Raw genomic sequence first — 17,798 nt, forward strand, 5'->3', positions numbered from 1 at the left:
TTTGGGAGAATCCATTTGAAAGTTCAACACCAGAGCCGTGTACTTATTGTTCAATCACTATCAATTCATTAGCACTTTCACGTAGTGTTGTTGTTTTTGCCGTGTATTAGCCCCAATTGCAATGAAATGTTTATTTGTGCTTGAAATCCACTATTTCACTCACAGATCTATACGTGAAGCAGTGAGTGTCAGTGGTGCAAAGGGCCAGTTAGGGGGTCAAAGGGCATTTAGAGAGATGAATAGTCCTTCACCCTCAATCTGACCGTGATGATTCAAAAGATCACAAGTCGGTGAGATGGGAAATTGATCAAAATCAACATTTCAATTATGCTAAAAAAAAAAAAGGTAGGACACAAATCAGACAGACTCCAGTCATAATATTTGGTTTAATTCACTGAAAATATCTGGACCACATGGGGAGGATACAACATTCTCCCCACCCCCACAAAACGCTGAGGCCTGCGTTTAATAAATAGACCACTCCTACACAGGAATATAAAATACAATATTTATACGGACGCCAAAGAGTTAACCCTTTCAGGAAACCCAATGTCGTCATCTGCTCCATTAAAAATAGAGCTTCGAAATTCAAGTAGACAATGCAAAAAACAAAAAAAACTACAGTTATAGTCTGATTACGGGGAGCGTATCAATGTTTAGTGGGGGGGGGGGGGAGTGAAAGAAAGAGAGGGGGGGTTATACAAAAGGCGCTGGAACAGTAAGCAAAGAAAAATCAATCTATATCTAAAAGTACAATAAAATAATTTAGCCTTAAATAAAGAACTTTGGTAGAAAAATAAAAAATGCATTTCTGCCTCTCCCAGACGGCATTCAGCCTCAGTCCTATATTTGGTATATACCAGGGGGTTCTCAGCTCCGGCCGCAAGATACCCCCAACAGGTCAGGTTTTCAAGATATCCCAGCTTCAGCACAGGTGGCTCAATTAGTCCCTGCTTCAGCACAGGTGGCTCAGTCTTCGCCCAAGCCTCTTATTTAGGCACCTGTGCTGAAGCTAGGATATCTTGAAAACCTGACCTGTTGGGAGGAGGAGGATCTTGAGGACAGGAGCTGAGAACTTCTGGTATATGGAGTTCCTAGTTAAACCCTAAACAAAAAAGTGGTGCCAGGTCACAGTTCCTGTACAAAAAAAAAGTGAGTGTGAGAGTGTATCCCAAAAGAGCTGGTTTGTTTTCACACCTTTAGCTATGACCAAGCACTGTGCAAATCTAATGGAAAGAATGTGAATGAAAGATTATTCTCGCACACACCTACAGCAGCTGCTGAATTTACAAACTGTAACCTCACATCTATACATTTAGTACCTCTTATCCTTTAAAAAAAAACAAAACAAAAAAACACCACATGTATTCACTTGCAATCGCGACTTTATAAATATGCCGGCTGCTGTAACAAAACGTCTTGTTTTAGCATCACTACAAATCTCTGGCTCTGGAAGGTAAAATGGGGGAGTCGCGCTTGTGCCGTGCATTGGATTCAAGTTCTTTGCCAGAGAGGTTTGCAACGCATCGCCTGGGGGTGGGGAGGGGGTTTATATTCAATGTTTGCCATTTAAAGCAGCAATCCCCCCCAGGTGCCTGTATGAGTTTAACTCAGGGGTGGCCAACCAAGTCCTCAAGAGCTACCAACAGGTCAGGTTTCAGGATATCCCTGCTTCAGCAAAGGTGGCTCAATCAGTGGTTCAGTCGAAGAAAATACTGAAAATCTGTTGGTGGCCGTTGAGGACTGGAGTTGCCCACCACTGGGCTGAGCCACCTGTGCTGAAGCAGGCAAAGCCTGAAAACCTGACCTGTTGGTGGACATTGAGGACTGGCGTTGCACTGTGCTGGGGGGAAAAAAATGGCGATCGGAGCAGACTGTTGCTTTAAAATGGTTCAGAAATAACAATTCTAAAAAATAAAAAAGGATTCTGGTGACCAAATATGGGGGTGTAATAAGGCACTTGGCAAACCAGCAGGTAACGTCACCCCTATAGCACCTTCTGTGAGAGGAGAAATCTAGGGACACGCATGCAAGGCCTGGTCCACATTAGTAGGGAATGCGTCCAGTTATTCCTTCACCAAATAATCCAACAGCTTTGTCGTCACCGGTCCCTGAAACTCACCCTAGAAATGTCCTGAACACAGGATATTATCCCCACTGCGCTTTGCTGCACTCAGGCAGCACTCAAAGGGTTAAGCAAGACCTTTGAAGTCTGTCTTTGCTCCCTCAGGCGAGGTCTCTGTTCTGGCAGCGGGAGGGTTACATGTGCCCCCTCAGCTCAGCTCCCGCCCAATACTCACAGCACTCCTGTACACCTGCTTCACCTCCTCTTCTGCTGCTGCCAAATACAGGCAGCTCTCAGCCACCCGCCCCCGGTAGCAGCTCATGTCCCAGAGCCGGGTTCTCTCCCCTTTCTCCCCTCTGTCGAGCCGCAGAAGGTCTTCGGCGGAGACGCTGCCCCGCATGGTCCGGGTCCGGGCCCTGCCCTTCGCCCGTTCCCTGTACCCACCTGGCAAGTCCAACAACTCGAAGGACTCCGTGGAGAGGATGCTCTCCTGGCTGACGGAGGACGGCGCCCTCTCCCGTGTCAGCGGGTAGGCCAGCTCCTTGTCGTCCCCCAGGGTACAGTCCAGAGCCCCGAAGGATAAGTCCGGGGCTGCCCAGGCAGAGGAAAACTTGCCGTTGCGTTTGAGAATCCCCTTCCTGACACCATTAGTGGTGGGTTCCTGGTTCTCCCCAGAAGCAGAGGGGCATGGCTGGGTCACACCTGAGTCAGCGGGCAGCAGAGAGGGGGGTGATCCCTCCAGACCCTCTTGGTCTGTACCCTCGCTGTGCTCCGGAGAGGAATGGTAACCAGACTTACATTGCTGGGTCTTCTTAAGGATGCCCTTCTTGGGCGCAGGTGGCACCGCGGGTGATTTCTCCTGTGCCCCCTGGAAGCCCACCCCGCGACTCATGTCATTCTCCCTCTTGGAACGTTTGAGGGAGCACTGTCTCGCGACGGTTGTCCCCGGCAAGTGCTGGCGCAGGAAACAGCGCACCTTTGAACCATTGTCCCACAGCGGGCGGGACGAGCGGCGCAACCAACCCCCCACCGTTGAGAAGGGGGTTTCGGAGTCCTTGCAGGGCTCACTCAGCGGCTGGCGGTAACCCCAGTTCACCCACCAGTGAGAGGCGACTTCGGACAAGCTGGCCCGGCGCTCTGGGTTCACCATCAGCAGCCACCGGATCAGACCACTGGCGTCTGGAGAGGGGGAGAGAGAGGGAGAGAGGTGAGAGGGCTGATCACATGACCCATCAGTATCCCAGTGGTTGAAGCGGCTTAGAAAGCAGTGGTACTACGTGGAATAAAATAAATGTCAACATTTATAACTACTGGGGCAAAGTGCGGTGCTCTGTATTCATTCTAGACAGACAGGAAGGGGAACAGTTCTGAAATTAGACCGTAAATTTGTTTTTGTAAAAGAGGAAATAAAAGTGTACTTGTATAAACTAAATGTAGTGTACAACTTACTCCCAATTACCATCAAACGGTACATAATCAGCTAATATCCAGACACACACACACACACACACACACACACACACACACACACACACACACACACACACACACACACACACACCTTCCAAAAGCAGCATGGGAATAAATCACAACAATATAAAATACATTGTATTTTCTCTGATGAAACTGGTGCTGCTAAATAACTCCCCCCCTCCCCACCTCCCAACCATCCCCCCCCTCCCCACCACCCTGACCCTGCAACCAATGAAGCTGCTCATCAACCCACCATAGGCCAATCACTCACCAGATAGGCGGCTGGGTTCCTTGTAGGCTCCGCAGCTAATCTGGGCCACCAGCTTCTTGTGGTTCTGTTCATCAAACGGCATTGAGCCATGAACCAGGATGTAGAGAAGTACCCCCAGCGACCAGCTATCCACCTGCAACACAGCACAGGGTCAACCACTAGGGCGGGAGGTATGTGTCCTGATGTCTGTGTATTAGGAGGGGGTGAGAGGTATGTGTCCTGATGTCTGTGTATTAGCAGGGGGTGAGAGGTATGTGTCCCTGATGTCTGTGTATTAGGAGGGGGTGAGAGGTATGTGTCTCTGATGTCTGTGTATTAGGAGGGGGTGAGATGTATGTGTCCCTGATGTCTGTGTATTAGGAGGGGGTGAGAGGTATGTGTCCCTGACACCTGTGTATTAGGAGGGGCTGAGAGATATGTGTCCCGATATGATAGGTATGCGAGTTAGCTGTACGTGTAGCCGCACCTCAGGTCCTACATACGGCTTGCCATTGACTATTTCCGGTGAGGCATACAGCAGGCTCCCACAGTACGTCTGCAGGTATCTGTCCGAGTGGTAAATGTTGGACAGACCAAAATCCGCAATCTGAAATGGAGGGGGGAAAAAAAAAACAATTACACAAATTATATATAGATGAGGAGGAAAAGGCGTTTGCGCTGATATAATCTGCACAGCGGGGAAGGGGTTAATGGAGAAAGGCACTGCAGGAGTTGCAGGTAAGTTAGGATCCAGAGTGCCTTCAGGCTCCTGTATGTAAGTCACAGTAAACCCTTCTGTCCCGCTCGCCTCCTGTGTTTGCACAGAGATCCTGGCATCCAGCCAATGTGGGACCATTTAAATAAATGTCTCATGCCAGAGGGCAAAGTCCTCCAACGAGAAAAATAAATGACGGAGATGAGTGAAGCCGAGCTGCAGAGATAGGGGTAGCCCAACTCCTGCGGCGGTGGTCACCGGTATTCTCAGGAGCAGAGAACTTTAATCTTTCCACTGCTGGTGGAGCTTGTATACCTCTGAGACTAATGACCTTGGCATGCTGTTATCTGACCTTGGCAGAGCAGAGAGATAACACAAAGCAATGCACGGGAGGGGAAATTCCCGGTCTCACTGAAACTGGTTCTCTCTCGTTAGTCCCAAATCGCAGGTATGTGCGCGAGTGTTGATATTTATCATCGCACTATGAAAAAAAAAAACACTGACGCGTGGTTCTCCCCAAGGCACGTGTTATTTCTCACGTTACCGGGAGTATTGCCGCCTGCTACATGTTATATGTAGTCTGTTGATGTTTTATAAACAGCAGGAGCTTTAGTTGTTTGGTCATGAATATATGTTACTATATAGCTGTCCGTGCTCGGTACATTCAGGCGATCAGAGTGAGACGCAGGAGGCGGAGCCATCGGATTAATGACATGAATCTCACTCACTTTCACATTCTTGTTCTCATCCAGAAGGATATTCTCCAGCTTCAGATCACGATGCACGATTCCATTCTGCCGGGAACACAGCAAATATTAAATATGGGTATACATGGGCACTATATAAACACTATACACAACAGTATACAAAGATTACCATTACTTTTTATTACTAGATATATAGCTTGACACTGTATACAGAAACTTGTCTATAGTGTACAGCTGAGATACAGTATACACATACACACACTTACCGCGTGGCAGTACTGCACAGCAGACACGATCTGCCGGAAGAACGTTCGCCGCCTCCTGCTCGCTCAGACGCTGCCGCTCGCTGATATAATCGTACAGGTCGCCCTGGCTGGCGTATTCCATTACAATGACAATCTTACTGCTGTTCTCAAACACTGGGGGGGGGGGGAGAAATAGGTATTAATAATTAGGAGTGAGAAGGAGTGGGGGGGGGAGAAGAGAGGAAGGAAGGGATAGAAGGAGTGGGGGAGGAAGAAAGAGGGGGAAGGAGTAGGGTGGGGGGGAAGAGGAGTGAGAGGAGTTAGAGAGAGAGGGGAGAGGAGAGTGAGAGGGGAGAGAAGGAGTGAGGGAAGAGAGGACTTGGGGGGCAGGGGGGTTGAGGAATACTGGCAGAGACAGGAGCCATTTAGGGAAAACATTACAGAAGAGGCAGCCATAAATTAGGGGACACTCATAAAAATACATTGTATGTGGGCTCCCGATTCTAAACTGCAGCTTCAGCCGTGTGAGTAGGGGAGGGGGACCGAAGCGAGCACGGAGGGTAGAGGGGGCGCAGAGAGCATGGAGGGTGGGGGGGTGGCGCAGAGAGCACGGAGGGTGGGGGGGGGGGGGGGGCAGAGAGCCACGGAGGGTGGGGGGGGGGGGCAGAGAGCACAGAGGGGTGGTTGGGGGGGCAGAGAGCACGGAGGGTGGGGGTGGGGGCAGAGAGCACGGAGGGTGGGGGGGGGGCCGCAGAGAGCACGGAGGGTGGGGGTGGGGGCAGAGAGCACGGAGGGTGGGGGGGGCCGCAGAGAGCACGGAGGGTGGGGGGGGGGCAGAGAGCACGGAGGGTGGGGGGGGCAGAGAGCACGGAGGGTGGGGGGGGGGGCCGCAGGGAACAACAGCTGGCTCTGACGCTTGACTTATTTTTACAGCCGGTGTTATCTGCTGCCCGGATCCTGATAAGAGAACGCTCCGTGTCCTTTATACTCACTGCACTTTCGCTCTGCGCCGTGACATCACAGCAGCAGAAACTACCCTTCACCTTCCCCCCCCCCACCCAGCGTGCAGGTTTATTCTTTATTCTCTGCAGTTTGGGGGATCACTCAATGTGAAACGCTGCAAGATTTTGATTACGCAGAATGGCATTTTGTCTTCACAACTGCGTTAACCTCTTCTCGGCCAGATAAGCAGGCCAACGCGTAGCTGAACTAGCAGTGAATGGGTTAAAGTTGCAATATTTACAACCCCTAAATAGTTTAGGGGTATCTTACAGCTTACCTGGCCCCGTCTGACGGATATGGCTGGAGGCTGGCACTGAATGCAAAGCCCTGTTTAAATAAAACCCAACTAAACTGTAAGGTCGCTTTCACTGAAACCTGCAGCCAATAAACTTGTTTTTGCCAATAGGGCTGAGAAGATATTACCTGCTCATCCCATTAACACGTCTGCACAGGCCTGCAGGGCTCCCTGCGTGTGCAATCATGCTGCTAGTCACGGGTACACGTGAGAAAGCAACGCACGTGTGCAGGGTGGGGGTGAGTTACTGGGCAGGTTACTACACAGGGATACACAGACACCCGGAGCCTGACAGACAGACACCCGGAGCCTGACAGACAGACACCCGGAGCCTGACAGACAGACACCCAGACAGACAGAGCCTGACAGACGGACAGAGCCTGACAGACGGACAGAGCCTGACAGACGGACAGAGCCTGACAGACGGACAGAGCCTGACAGACGGACAGAGCCTGACAGACGGACAGAGCCTGACAGACGGACAGACAGAGCCTGACAGACGGACAGACAGAGCCTGACAGACGGACAGACAGAGCCTGACAGATGGACAGACAGAGCCTGACAGACGGACAGAGCCTGACAGATGGACAGACAGAGCCTGACAGATGGACAGACAGAGCCTGACAGACGGACAGAGCCTGACAGATGGACAGACAGAGCCTGACAGACGGACAGACAGAGCCTGACAGACGGACAGACAGAGCCTGACAGATGGACAGACAGAGCCTGACAGACGGACAGACAGAGCCTGACAGATGGACAGACAGAGCCTGACAGACGGACACCCAGACAGACAGAGCCTGACAGATGGACAGACAGAGCCTGACAGACGGACACCCAGACAGACAGAGCCTGACAGACAGACAGAGCCTGACAGACAGACAGAGCCTGACAGACAGACAGAGCCTGACAGACAGACAGAGCCTGACAGACAGACAGAGCCTGACAGACAGACAGAGCCTGACAGACAGACAGAGCCTGACAGACAGACAGAGCGAGCCTGACAGACAGACAGAGCCTGACAGACAGACAGAGCCTGACAGACAGACAGAGCCTGACAGACACAGAGCCTGACAGACAGACAGACAGAGCCTGACAGACAGACAGACAGAGCCTGACAGACGTACTGACAGCTTTCTCTGCAAAAGTAAAAAGAGACATTCTTGAAAAGGTCTTGGTGACTGCATCCAATTCATTTTTGGGTGCAATCCACTATACGTTTAGGCTGATCTAGGTTAAGATGGTGAATGACCCCCATCCTGTTGCACCGCACAACCCCCCGTACTTCTAGGAGAGAGACACTTCCACCCGTGTTTTATCCCGATACCAGTGCAGCGACTGTATGTTCTGTATATGGAGGCAAGTCACTCACCTTCGTATATAGAGATGATGTTGGGGTGGCAGAGGGAGCTCATGATTTCCGTCTCTCTGCAGATGTGCAGAAGATCTCGTTCGTCCTTTATTCGGTCCTTCCGGATCGACTTGATGGCCACCTGTCAGAGACAACCCCGGACACAGGATGAGAGATTGTAATGCACGGAAACACACGGGGCTGTAGGCAGGTTACGGACAATGCACCTGACGATATTTGAGGTCTGGAAGTGTCGGGCTGTCTATAAAGAACCTCTGTATTGTGTCATTACACAGTTCCAAAAGTGCGGGGGAACCGTTTCAGGCGACGAGAGTCAGTACAGCCAACACAACACCGACAAACACGTTCCTCAAAGTGCAGCTCTCCTCTAGGGCTCACACGTTCCCAATACTATCCTTCATTCATTGTAACAGTCACGTACAGAGGAGAAAACGTTTCAGGTCCCATGTGGACCTTTCATCAGGAATGGTCCATATAGGACCGGAAACGCTGTTCATCCTCTGTTATTGGCTGTTATTGGCTGTTACAATAAATGAAGAATTGCATTGTGAACTTGTGAGTAGAGACTTTGTATCTCTGTCTGTAACAGGGACTTATCCCTGTTAAGAATCTTGCCTCTAATCCAGCAGTGTGCTGGTTAATTGCACACCTGCAATCAACCATCCCACCTGCCTAATAAGAACTCAGAAAAAGCCTGTTCTGAGAGACAGGAAGGGAGAATTCCTGAGCTCACAATTGGAGCTGACCTAGGAAAGACAGACCAGAGGATTTCCTTAGTGGACACTGGACTGACCAGAGGACAGATGTATTGAGCTGCAAAGAGACAGCAGGCTGACAGCAAGACAAAGGGGAGAAGACTATACCTGGACAGACATTGCCTTAGCACACAAAAGGTGCCGACCCAGGAGAGCAGAGAGGCTTCCCCTACAGCCACAAGAAACAGAGAAGACTTTCTTATGGGACTGTTATATATCTGTATATATGTTTATATATTTGAGGCTGGTAAATAGCTTAGCTAACCACACAGTTAGAGAGGGCTGGACTACATGTGTAGATATTCTCCAAAGCGGAGTAGGTTTTTCTTTGGCTTATTTTGAATGATCTGCTGTTTTAAAGGGACAGGCGCAATAAAGCCTAATTTTAGTTTCACTTTAAACGGTCTCCATTGCGTACCTCTGCACACGTCTCTTACAGTGACCTACAGGAGACCTGCATTTTGAGGAATGTATTACAATGCATCACAACATGCAAAGACGTGACATTTCTAATATGATAAAACATGGACAAGGTACACGAAAGACTTCATTCCATTTCACTTGGGTTCGACCTGACGACTGATGGCAGAATTCAATACATCCCCATATAACAACACTCCCCAGATCACAAGCGGACACACAGAGGGAAATTTTGATGTGGAGATGCACAACAACAACAAAAGAGCAAATAAAAATGAATACTTTTGGGTCAATTTTGCTCAAAATGTGCTTAAATACATGACGCAGAACATTTGAGAATTCCTGTTAACCCTGCAGATCCCATTACCCCTTCTGTTTGTGTGAGGGAGGAGGGAGTCTTACTGCTTTTGTGTGGCAGAAAGGGGATCAGGTAGGGGGGGATAGGGGGTGGTGAAATGGTTTGTCTTTCCCCCAAATTCCTGGCCAGTGGGTGTGGGAGCTCAGTATAAAACCTCACCGCCGGGGCAGGAATGCGGAAATAACCCAATCCTATACCAAAAAGAACTGAAATAATGTGCAGTGTGTGGGGAAGGACTGCTGACCCCAATCTTCCCCGCTCAGGAGAATGAACATCACAGGACACGTGTGTGTGTGTGTGTGTGTGTGTGTTTGTGTGTCCTGATCACGTCACACAGAGGATTGAGTTACACTGGGCCTTTGTTTCACTGAAAACAGGTCACATAGTAATGACGATTCATTCATTCAGGATACTGCATTTACTTCCTTGTATGCAAATGTGGTGTGTCTGTGTGGGGCTGTATCTCAGTTTGTCTTAACATATATGTACACTTGTAATACAATGTTATTATCCTCCCTCCCACATTGTACTGCACTGTGGAATATGTTGGCACCATTAAAATAAGAGATATACACACACACACTTATACAGAGCTGTGCAGTACATCCAGTCCCCGCCCCGGACAGTTACAATCTAATTCCGATGCCTGAGGCACAGATACCACAACTCACTATAGCAAGTAGCAGAGGGATACCACAACTCACTATAGCAAGTAGCAGATACAGATTAAAAGCAGATTCTCCGACCTCGGGACTCTACCTTCTCCTACGATAGGAGTATTCAACCACAAGTGTGAGATTTTAGATTGTAAGCTCCTAGGGGCAGAAATATTCACCCCTTCAGGGACAGGCGACTGCAGAGTGTGGTAGTGGTTACGTTTTGGCCTCTTTGGGCTCTGGGCGGATTACCCTCAGTAGTCACCTCCCGGGAGCTTCTGCCAGCAGCCTGATCACGGCGGAGGTCATTTGCTATTCTTTAAATTTCAACGCATATGAAAGGAGGGGGGGGGGAAATTCCCCCGGAGTCACCGCGGGAATTGCCAAACTCTGCTGCTATTTTTAACAAGTCTGATCGCCCACGCTCTCTGCCGACTCGTTAGGGCCTGGCCGGGTACCAGAATCCGTGGAATAACACCCCACCCCCTCTTTCTAAAACTGTCGCTGGGTACACAGACAGCACACAACACAACTGGGCAGGTGATTTCCCACGGACGAGGCTGCACACTGCCAGTAAAGGGGGATTAGTTGGTCCAGGCAGTGTCTCTCCCAGCACATGTACAGGGACCTATACATACCTACAGTCTCCGCTGAGTGACAGACGGAGGGGACATATGGACCACTGAGGATGTTCCTCCCATTGTGGGGTGACAGCCACACATGACATTTGTCACCAAAACCACATATTTTACTAAACCTAAATATCAGGCTGGAGGTCAGCTAAGAGGGTCTGAGTTCCATTGTGCGGGACCCTGAGGCAGTGAAGGGGTTAAGTGCACAGAGCGTGTGACCGTCGGCCGGGGACACGGCCTGGAATGCGCTTTATAAAAGGAAGCTGAGCCTTTATCCAGAGATTACCGGCCAGTGCAAATGTTTGGGAGCCAGCCGGCTATTGTGGGTAACCGTGCAACAGCGAACCGGCTGCCGGAATTCTAACCGCAGCACTCACACTGCCATCACTGTGTGTGTGTGTGTGTGTTACACCTAACACACCCACTGCCATCACTGTGTGTGTGTGTGTTACACCTAACACACCCACTGCCATCACTGTGTGTGTGTGTGTGTGTGTTACACCTAACACACCCACTGCCATCACTGTGTGTGTGTGTGTGTGTTACACCTAACACACCCACTGCCATCACTGTGTGTGTGTGTGTGTGTGTTACACCTAACACACCCACTGCCATCACTGTGTGTGTGTTACACCTAACACAGTCACACTGCCATCATTGTGTGTGTGTGTGTGTGTGTTACACCTAACACACCCACTGCCATCACTGTGTGTGTGTGTTACACCTAACACAGTCACTGCCATCACTGTGTGTGTGTTACACCTAACACAGTCACACTGCCATCACTGTGTGTGTGTGTGTGTTACACCTAACACACCCACTGCCATCACTGTGTGTGTGTTACACCTAACACACTCACTGCCATCATTGTGTGTGTGTGTGTGTGTTACACCTAACACACCCACTGCCATCACTGTGTGTGTGTGTGTTACACCTAACACACCCACTGCCATCACTGTGTGTGTTACACCTAACACACCCACTGCCATCACTGTGTGTGTGTGTTACACCTAACACAGTCACACTGCCATCACTGTGTCTGTGTGTGTTACACCTAACACACCCACTGCCATCACTGTGTGTGTGTTACACCTAACACAGTCACACTGCCATCATTGTGTGTGTGTGTGTGTTACACCTAACACAGTCACACTGCCATCATTGTGTGTGTGTGTGTTACACCTAACACAGTCACACTGCCATCACTGTGTGTGTGTGTGTTACACCTAACACACCCACTGCCATCACTGTCTGTGTGTGTTACACCTAACACAGTCACTGCCATCACTGTGTATGTGTGTGTTACACCTAACACAGTCACTGCCATCACTGTGTATGTGTGTGTTACACCTAACACAGTCACTGCCATCACTGTGTCTGTGTGTGTTACACCTAACACAGTCACTGCCATCACTGTGTGTGTTACACCTAACACAGTCACACTGCCATCACTGTGTCTGTGTGTGTTACACCTAACACAGTCACACTGCCATCACTGTGTGTGTGTGTGTGTTACACCTAACACAGTCACTGCCATCACTGTTTGTGTGTGTGTGTGTTACACCTAACAGTCACTGCCATCACTGTGTGTGTGTGTGTGTTACACCTAACACAGTCACTGCCATCACTGTGTGTGTGTGTGTTACACCTAACACACTCACTGCCATCACTTTGTGTTACACTCAACGCACTCACAGCTATAACTGTGTGTGAGTTACACTTAATGAAGTTACACTCACTATCACTGTGTGGGTGTGTTACACTCACCACTATCCCTGTGTGTGTTACACCTAATGCACTTACACTTACTGCACAAAGAGCAACAAGGAAGTGAAGTTTATGGGAAGTAAACAAGAGCACAGAGTCTGCCAACACATCCCTGGGGCCGGGGCACTGCCCAGGGCATTGTGTGACTCAAACACGACAAACATGCAGACACACAGCTTACCACCCAACCCCCTTCACTGCCAACAGGGGGACTGAACATGCCCCGCTAATATTGAAGGGGGAGATGATAGAAACATTTAAATACATCCGGCGTTTCAGCACGGTGCAGGAGGGCAGCTAGGAACGCTAGAACAACGCTAAAGCTGACAGGCTCAGGAGCAATGTGAGGAAGTTCTTCTTCACAGCAAGGGGGGTGGATACATGGAATCGGCTCCCAGCAGAAGTGGCACAGGTGAATGCAGCAAGGGAATGTAAAGCTGGTAGGGATATATAAGGGAATCCTAAACACAGGTTATAGGGCAGGGGCGGCAAACTCCTGTCCTCAAAAGCCACCAACAGGTCGGGTTTTATAGGATCTCCCTGCTTCAGCAGCGGCGGTTCAAACAGTCCCAGCTTAAGCAGAGGCAGCTCAGAGGCGCACTATTTGACTGAGCCACCTGTGCTGAAGCTGGGATATCCTTAAAACCTGACCTGTTGGTGGCTTTTGGAGGACTGGAGTTGGCCGCCCTGGTTGCACAACAGAGGAACGGGGAGAGGGGGAATCTCTTATCTGCTGGTCAGTCACTTTAGGGAAATGAGGTTTTGGGATAGGGAGGCGCGTTGCACTATTTATTGGCCGTGCATTATTTCCTCGCAGTGCTAGGACACGGCACCCTGTGCAGCACTGGTCTCTATGCAGAGACGCCATGTGTATGCAGATACCTACAATTGTACAGGAGAGTTATTTGCTTTGCATGGGGGGGGGGGGGAGGGTTACAGTATTTAATACAAAGTGACCACAACACGACACCCGACGCTGGCAGCGACGCGCTTACCCTGCAGCTAATATTCCCCTAGTCATGGCTGTTTACCTCTGAGAACCAAGAATAGCAACCAGACAAAGCAGCTCACACCTATCTCCAGCCAAGAGCAAGGAGAGAAGCCCCTATACAAGGGGGGGGAGCTTCCCCTACACTATCCCCCCTATACTATCCTACGGGGGGAGCAGCCCTTATCCCGGGGGGGGGGGGGGGAAGAGGAGCCCCTATACTATCCTATGGGGGGGAGCAGCCCCTATACTATCCTACGTGGGGGAGCAGCCCCTATACTATCCTACGGGGGGGAGCAGCCCTTATACTATTCTACGGGGGGGAGCAGCCCCTATACTATCCTACGGGGGGGAGCAGCCCCTATACTATCCTACGGGGGGGAGCAGCCCCTATACTATCCTAGGGGGGGGACAGTGAGACCGCCGTCAGACTCATGAGAAGTGACTGGAGTCATTGCTCTTTTCTGTCCAGTGATTTTCAGGCATAAACTAATGCAGTGGTTACAATATTTTTCTGGTTAAGGAACCCTAAGTAAAATTCTGATGAACCCGCCAACCCTCTGTAATAGCGCGCCTGAGATCAGATGCATTGTAAGGAACCCCAACCCTCTCTAATAGCGCGTCTGAGATCAGATGCATTGTAAGGAACCCCAACCCTCTCTAATAGCGCGTCTGAGATCAGATGCATTGTAAGGAACCCCAACCCTCTCTAATAGCGCGTCTGAGATCAGATGCATTGTAAGGAACCCCAAACCTCTCTAATAGCGTGTCTGAGATCAGATGCATTGTAAGGATCCCCAACCCTCTCTAATAGCGCGTCTGAGATCAGATGCATTGTAAGGAACCCAAACCCCCTTTAATAGCGCGTCTGAAATCAGATGCATTGTAAGGAACCCCAACCCTCTCTAATAGCGCGTCTGAGATCAGATGCATTGTAAGGAACCCCAACCCTCTCTAATAGCGTGTCTGAGATCAGATGCATTGTAAGGATCCCCAACACTCTCTAACAGCGCGTCTGAGATCAGATGCATTGTAAGGAACCCCAACCCCCTTTAATAGCGCGTCTGAAATCAGATGCATTGTAAGGAACCCCAACCCTCTCTAATAGCGCGTCTGAGATCAGATGCATTGTAAGGAACCCCAACCCTCTCTAATAGCGCGTCTGAGATCAGATGCATTGTAAGGAACCCAAACCCTTTCTAATAGCGCGTCTGAGATCAGATGCATTGTAAGGAACCCAAACCCTTTCTAATAGCGCGTCTGAGATCAGATGCATTGTAAGGAACCCCAACCCTCTCTAATAGCGCGCCTGAGATCAGGTGCATTGTAAGGATCCCCAACCCTCTCTAATAGCGCGTCTGAGATCAGATGCATTGTAAGGAACCCCAACCCTCTCTAATAGCGTCTGAGATCAGATGCATTGTAAGGAACCCCAACCCTCTCTAATAGCGCGCCTGAGATCAGATGCATTGTAAGGAACCCCAACCCTCTCTAATAGCGCGCCTGAGATCAGATGCATTGTAAGGAACCCCAACCCTCTCTAATAGCGCGCCTGAGATCAGATGCATTGTAAGGAACCCCAACCCTCTCTAATAGCGCATCTGATATATTGTAAGGAACCCCAACCCTCTCTAATAGCGCGTCTGAGATCAGAGGCATTGTAAGGAACCCCAACCCTCTCTAATAGCGCGTCTGAGATCAGATGCATTGTAAGGAACCCCGACCCTCTCTAATAGCGCGTCTGAGATCAGATGCATTGTAAGGAACTCCGACCCTCTCTAATAGCGCGTCTGAGATCAGATGCATTGTAAGGCACCCCAACCCTCTCTAATAGCGCGTCTGAGATCAGATACATTGTAAGGAACCCCAACCCTCTCTAATAGCGCGTCTGAGATCAGAGGCATTGTAAGGAACCCCAACCCTCTCTAATAGCGCGCCTGAGATCAGATGCATTGTAAGGAACCCCAACCCTCTCTAATAGCGCGCCTGAGATCAGATGCATTGTAAGGAACCCCAACCCTCTCTAATAGCGCATCTGATATATTGTAAGGAACCCCAACCCTCTCTAATAGCGTGTCTGAGAATAGATGTATTGTACCAAATACATAAGAATTTACAATTTTCAAATGACAATTGTGGAGAACCCTTTAGGGATGCCCTAGGAACCCCGGTTGAAAAACACTGATCTAGTGTAATTAAAACAGTGTTACTCAGATACAAACATTCCATGGAAAGTGAAAGCAACCCCCCCCCCCCTGCAGAGCCCCCCCTTCCATCACTGCCCCCCTCTCCCCCTTCCATCACTGCCCCCCTCTCCCCCTTCCATCACAGCCCCCCTCTCCCTCTTCCATCACTGCCCCCCTCTCCCCCTTCCATCACTGCCCCCCTCTCCCCCTTCCATCACTGCCCCCCTCTCCCCCTTCCATCACAGCCCCCCTCTCCCCCTTCCATCACTGCCCCCCTCTCCCCCTTCCATCACAGCCCCCCTCTCCCTCTTCCATCACAGCCCCCCTCTCCCCCTTCCATCACTGCCCCCCTCTCCCCCTTCCATCACAGCCCCCCTCTCCCCCTTCCATCACTGCCCCCCTCTCCCCCTTCCATCACTGCCCCCCTCTCCCCCTTCCATCACAGACCCCCTCTCCCCCTTCCATCACAGCCCCCCTCTCCCTCTTCCATCACAGCCCCCCTCTCCCCCTTATCACAGCCCCCCTCTCCCCCTTCCATCACAGCCCCCCTCTCCCCCTTACCTCCTTCCCCTGGTTGTCCCGGGCCCGCTTCACCCGGCCGTACGCCCCCTGTCCCAGACTCTGCAGGAACTGGTAGCGGTGCTTCAGGTTGTGTTTGTGCAGATGCCGCTTCACGGCCTGGCGGCGGAGACCGGGCTCCCGGAGCTCCATCCTTCACCGTATAGCAGTGCCGAGTACGTACACAGCGTGTGTATTATATACAGTGTGGTGCTAGCGCAGAATATAGAGGGTGTAGAGAGTATAGTGCTCAATGTGTGTATAAGTATATAGCAGGGATAGTGTGTATGTATGTATGTGTGTAAGTGTATAAGTATATAGCAGGGACAGTGCGCATGCGCCCGGGAGCTCCGCTCTGTGTCTCTCTGGAATGAAAACAATTTGATACACAACGTTCTACCGGCTCCTACCTTTCACCTCGGCTCCGCCCACCCCTGTGCTGATTGGCTGTTTCCCGCACCCACTCGCTATAGTCTCTTCTTTCCTCCGTGCTGATTGGCTGCCTCACCTGAAAGTTATTTGGTCGGGGAAAGGCAGGTAAGAACAGGAGAGGAAATCACTCAGACACAAAGTATCATCCCATATATAGAGGCATTAATACCCCATATACACAGATACTGTCTCATCCCATATATAGAGACATTAATACCCCATTTACAGTATCATCCCATATATAGAGGCATGCATTCCCCATATACACAGATACAGTCTCATCCCATATATAGAGGCATGAATACCCCATATACACAGATACCGTCTCATCCCATATATAGAGACATCAATACCCCAATTACACAGATACAGTCTCATCCCATATATAGAGACACGAATACCCCATATACACAGACAAAGTATCATCCCATATACAGAGACATGAATACCCCATTTACACAGATACAGTATAATTCCATATATAGAGACATCAATACCCCATATACACAGACACAGTAGTATACCATATACACAAATACAGTCTCATCCCATATGTAGAGACATCAATACCCCATATACACAGATACAGTATCATCCCATATATAGAAACACATGAATACCCCATATACAGAGATACACGAATACCCCATATACACAGATACAGTATCATCCCATATACAGAGAGACATGAATACACAGATACAGTATCATCCCATATACAGAGACATGAATACTCCATATACAGAGGGACTGCCCCCTATCTTATACAGGAAAGGAAATCACAGACACAGGTATACCATAGTATAATTCCATATACCGAGAGACAGAGGCATGAATAAATACCTCATATACTTGAAAACGAGAGGTAACTCTCAATGTATTACTTCCTGGTAAAACATTTTTTATAAATAAATAAAAATGT

At 49.8% G+C, this 17,798-nt stretch overlaps 1 protein-coding gene across 1 annotated transcript; it reads right to left on the bottom strand.

The window, feature by feature from the left end:
* Positions 1–367: 367 nt before the first annotated feature.
* On the bottom strand, positions 368–16,830 carry NUAK2 (NUAK family kinase 2). Its single transcript, XM_075613753.1, is given in 8 exon segments — positions 368–3,244; positions 3,810–3,942; positions 4,276–4,395; positions 5,232–5,297; positions 5,477–5,524; positions 5,526–5,629; positions 8,125–8,245; positions 16,448–16,830. Coding segments are annotated over 8 exon segments (1,713 nt in total). The 5' UTR covers positions 16,598–16,830; the 3' UTR covers positions 368–2,273.
* Positions 16,831–17,798: the final 968 nt, after the last annotated feature.

Source organism: Ascaphus truei, chromosome 9, assembly GCF_040206685.1.
Source record: "Ascaphus truei isolate aAscTru1 chromosome 9, aAscTru1.hap1, whole genome shotgun sequence".
Taxonomy (NCBI): Eukaryota; Metazoa; Chordata; class Amphibia; order Anura; family Ascaphidae; genus Ascaphus; species Ascaphus truei.